The 4754-nt window shown below is 58.4% G+C and overlaps 1 protein-coding gene across 1 annotated transcript in view; it reads left to right on the top strand.

Annotated features, from left to right (window-relative positions):
• FBXO41 (F-box protein 41) overlaps positions 1-4754 on the top strand; it is a gene marked incomplete at its 5' end in the record, with an annotated part of 16046 nt that overhangs the window by 5558 nt on the left and 5734 nt on the right. Inside the window, 5 exons of the mRNA XM_010008132.1 lie at positions 239-507; positions 1380-1495; positions 2013-2165; positions 4138-4233; positions 4635-4638. Of these exons, the coding sequence (XP_010006434.1) occupies positions 239-507; positions 1380-1495; positions 2013-2165; positions 4138-4233; positions 4635-4638 (638 nt within the window). The remainder of the gene's footprint in view (positions 1-238; positions 508-1379; positions 1496-2012; positions 2166-4137; positions 4234-4634; positions 4639-4754) is intronic.

The raw sequence follows: 4754 nt of genomic DNA, 5'->3' as shown, positions 1-4754 counted from the left end.
TAGGGAGCCCATTCCCGTGCCCCACCACCCTCTGGGTGAAGAATCTCTTCCCAATGTCCAACCTAAACCCCCTCTTGCACATCTTCCCACCACTCCCTCAAGTCACCAGAGAGAGGAGTCCAACGCCTGCTCCTCCTCCTTCCCTTATGAGGAAGCAGTAGCTGAGATGAGGTCTCCCCCTGCCGGGATGGAAGAGGTGGGGGACATGGGGTCTGTCTCTGCCTTCCCTGGCCACCAGTGGCAACTGACAGTGGGTGTCCCGTAGCCAGGACCGAGGCAGCCACGGGCAAGGTGGGCCGGCTGGAGAGGGGCAGCCCCGGCCACTCCAGCGAGGTGATCAGCCCCGAGATCCTCAAGATGAGAGCAGCTCTTTTCTGCATCTTCACCTACCTGGACACCAGGACCCTGCTGAGGGCAGCCGAGGTGTGCAAGGACTGGAAGTTCGTGGCCCGGCACCCAGCCGTGTGGACACGGGTGCTGCTGGACAATGCCAGGGTGTCCTCCAAGGTACTGGGGATGGGGATGGCAGCACGGGGGGAGACCTTGCTTCCAGAAGGGTGAAACTGTGCGAGCATCTCGCTGGTGTGGGTTGTCATGCCATTGTCATCACGGGAACATAGAACTACAGACTGGTTTGAGTTGGAAGGGACCTGAAAGATCATCCAGTCCCAACCCCCCTGCATGGGCAGGGACACCTCCCACCAGCCCAGGTTGCTCCAAGCCCCATCCAACCTGCCCTTCAACACTGCCAGGGATGGGGCAGCCACAGCTTCCCTGGGCAACCTGGGCCAGGCTCTCATCACCCTCACAGCAAAGAATTTCCTCCTCATGTCTCACCTAAATCTCCCTTCTTTGAATTGTGATCCATTCCCCCTCATCCCATCCCTCCTTGCCCTTGTCCCAAGCCCCTCCCCAGCTTTCCTGGAGCCCCTTCAGGCACTGGAAGCTGCTCTAAGGTCTCCCTGGAGCCTTCTCTTCTCCAGGCTGAACACCCCAACTCTCCCAGCCAGAGAGGGAGCCTCTCCAGGGCAGAGCTGCTCCAGCCCTCTGAGCATCTTCATGGCCTCCTCTAGACCCACTCTGACAGCTCCATGTCCTTCCTGTGTTGGAAGCTCCAGTGGCTGGATGTGCTCCACACCCACCCGTGCTTGCCTGTGGCTGTGGGCTCACACATGCACACGTTTTTCACGTGCTTTTGTGGTCACCCCCACGGTTTTGTTGCACCCACCCTTGCCTGACCTCCTGTCTGCATTCCCACAAACTCACGTTAGGTGTGTGTGGAGGCACCTGTACAGATCTACCCAAAGACAGCCAGGGGTGGGTGGCATGGGGAGTGCTGAGAGCATCCCCCTTGGTGACAGCCACCCCTGTCCCCCCAGTTCCTGGCCATGCTGTCTCAGTGGTGCACCCAGATGCACTCCCTCACCCTCCAGAACCTCAAGCCGCGCCAGCGAGGGAAGAAGGAGAGCAAGGAGGACTACATGAAGAGCACACGGTGAGTCCCTGTGCCTTGGGCACCCTCCTCCCACAGCCAGGCTGGTGGCCGTAGGAACCACAGAATCATCACATCCTTCTGGTTGGAAAAGACCTTTATGGTCACTGAGTCCTACCATAACCTATTTCTACCAAGCATTAACCCAACTCTACCAAGTCCAGTGCTTAAGCCATGTCCCTCAGCACCATAACTACATGGCTTTTAAACACCTCCAGGGATGGTGATTCAACCACCTCCCTGGGCAGCCTGTGCCACTGGTTAAAAACCCTTTCAGCGAAGAAGTTTCTCCTAATATCCACTCTGAACCTCCCCTGGTGCAACTTGAGGCCCTTTCCTCTGGCCCTCAGGGATGCTGGTGCCCTCAACATCCCATTTCCACTGACACCCTCATCACACACCAGCTCCCGCTGTGGCTTTTTGGGATCCACAGCTTCCCCACGGCACGTGTCACTGTCCCCGGGGTGACCCTGGGGGAGCGTGGGCGCCCACGCCTGACCCTTGCCTCCCTCCGTGGCAGGGGCTGCCTGGAAGCAGGGCTGGAATCCTTGCTGAAGGCCACGGGTGGCAACCTCCTGATCCTGCGCATCTCGCACTGCCCCAACGTGCTGACCGACCGCTCGCTCTGGCTGGCCAGCTGCTACTGCCGGGCCCTGCAGGCTGTCACCTACAGGTAAGCACGGCCCCCAGCAGCCTCCCCTGTGCCCACAGGGACCTGCCCCCTGGTCTCCTGGATGGGAGAAGGCTTGGGAATACCCATGGGATGTGGTTAGGACTCCTCTGGTGCCCATCCCCGTTGCCGGTTAGAACGCAGCACATCTGGCCAGGTGTGAAGGACACAGCTTTCCGTGCCCCCAGCCCAGCAGCAGCCCCAGGGTCCCCAGGTGCAAGGTGTCCTTGCAACTCTCATCCTCTTCTGGCATGTTCCCCTGCAGATGTTTCCCTTCCAGCTCCATTCCCACCGTCCTGTTACTGACCTCACCCCAGCTGGAGGCGTCTCCAGGGTCTTGGTGTGGGGACACTGCTTTATGTTAGAGAAGGGTGAAGATGAGGTGCACCAACACCAGGGCCTGGTGAGGTCCCACCTGACTGTGGCCCCCTGATGAAGGCTTCAAATGGGGAGAAAAGACCTCGGGGTCCTTCTTTGCTGGGAGGGAGGAAGAGCTCTGCCATGGGATTGCTGAAACACAGCTTGGAGACCTTGCCCAAGAACACGGACACGAGGCACATAGATGTCAGTTCTGAAGGAGGTCACAGGTCCTGGTGGAGATCACTGACTGCTCGTTGGTCTTGGCCACCTCCTGAAGAGGCTCTGCTGCTTGTGGAGACAGGATTTAGCTTTCCTACACTCCCAAGGAGGATGCTCCTTGCTCTGCTGCACCCTGTAGATGACCACTTCAGCCTCTGCATCCATATCACCTGCAGCCAGTGGGTGTCTTCATCCAGCCCAGGAGGAAGAAGCCCTCAGGTGGGGAAGCAAACCCAGCCAGCACCTCCATGTTGGACCAAGCCAGCTCAGACACGTCTCTGATCTGGGGATGCCCCCCTGTGAGGTGGCCCAAGGCTGCTGGGTTTCATCCAAGAACTCCTCCATGGGCCCTTCCAAGGGCCTCAGAGCAAGGACAAGTGCACCTGGCACCTCGTTAACCTGTGACTATGACTCGTGCTCTAATTAACCCAACACCCTGACAAGGGGTTCTTGGCAGGCACCCTTGGTGGAGACATGTGAAACACCCAAGATAATGCCCATCACTTATTTTTAGGCTTGCCTGGAGCTTTGAAGTAGGTCATTCAGAGGGAGGAAGAGCAGCCTTGGCCTTCAGGAGGGAGCCCAGTGTGGTGAAGCAACCAGGGGCCTCTGTCTGGGCTGGTGGCAGCAGCAGGACAAGGCTCCTGACATCTCACCTCCATTGGCTCAGTGGAGGGAGCAGATGGCACCAGTGAAAGCTGCAGTGCCACAAAATACACCTGCATCTCCACTACCTCCCTGCTCATCTCCAGCAGCAGCCTGTGAGGCCCGTTTTGACACCTCCAAAAAGGCCAAGGAGGAGCCCACCACAAACACCTGCAGCAACATCTGGCCAACAGGTGTTGCAGCACAACCACGGAGGCCACAGAGCAGCCACTTCCCTTGGCTGGAAGTTACTTGAAACATCTTTACCACCTCCTGGCACCTTCTCCATCCAGGCTGGGAAGGTGACAAGTGAAACCAACCCAATGGGATCTGCAGGGATGTTGGGTACATGGCCCTGGCACTTGCCACTGTTGCATCTGGAAGACTCCTGCCTTCACCTGCAACCTCACCTGCAACCATCACCCTCAGTTGCAACCACCAACCTCACCTTCAGCCTGTGCCTTCAACCTTGCCTCCAAACTCATCTTCAGTCTCACCTTCAGCCTCACCTTCAACCCCACCTTCTCCCATCCTTGTTGACATTGCACATCCGTAGACACCATTCCAGAGGGAAACGCCTTCAGCCTCCCTGCATGGGTTGGTGTTGGGATTGCCTGGTTCATGGGCAGGTCATGGGTTACAATTAATGGCCAGATTTGTACCTCCAGGTGCAGCATGAGGCTGCAGACACAGCCCCCAGCTGTGTCACTGCCATCAGTGGGGGCCACCTCTGTCCTCTGTCCCATTCCAGGAGCTCTACAGACCCCGTGGGTCATGAAGTCATCTGGGCCCTTGGAGCAGGTTGCAGGGACATCATCTCCCTCCAGGTCGCACCTCTGCACCCATGGTAAGAGGCATGTGAGGAGGAGGCCAGGTTGGGTGTGAGGAACACCACAGAGCTTGGGGCTTCATTCAGATCTCCAGAGGTGGAGGGTGTGGGGATGGAGGGACCTGCCCTGTCCTGGCTGCAACACAACCCAGAACGGTTGCTCAGATGGAGCTCAAGTGTTGCTCTGGAAACACCTCCCTCCAGCGTGGCAACACCCAGGTTGGTGGGGTGGGAGAGGTCCTTCCTATCCCCAGCTGGGACCATGCATGGTGTGGGGCTTCATTCAGATCTCCAGAGGTGGAGGGTGTGGGGATGGAGGGACCTGCCCTGTCCTGGCTGCAACACAACCCAGAACGGTTGCTCAGATGGAGCTCAAGTGTTGCTCTGGAAACACCTCCCTCCAGCGTGGCAACACCCAGGTTGGTGGGGTGGGAGAGGTCCTTCCTATCCCCAGCTGGGACCATGCATGGTGTGTGTGGGGGGGGGGTGACCTTTTCTTCCAGCTCTTTCTCCTTCCTCCCCCCAGCCAGCAGCCAACG

Source organism: Chaetura pelagica, unplaced genomic scaffold, assembly GCF_000747805.2.
Source record: "Chaetura pelagica isolate M959 unplaced genomic scaffold, ChaPel_1.0 scaffold352, whole genome shotgun sequence".
Lineage (NCBI taxonomy): Eukaryota > Metazoa > Chordata > Aves > Apodiformes > Apodidae > Chaetura > Chaetura pelagica.
This window is presented reverse-complemented; position numbering and strand designations above follow the sequence as displayed.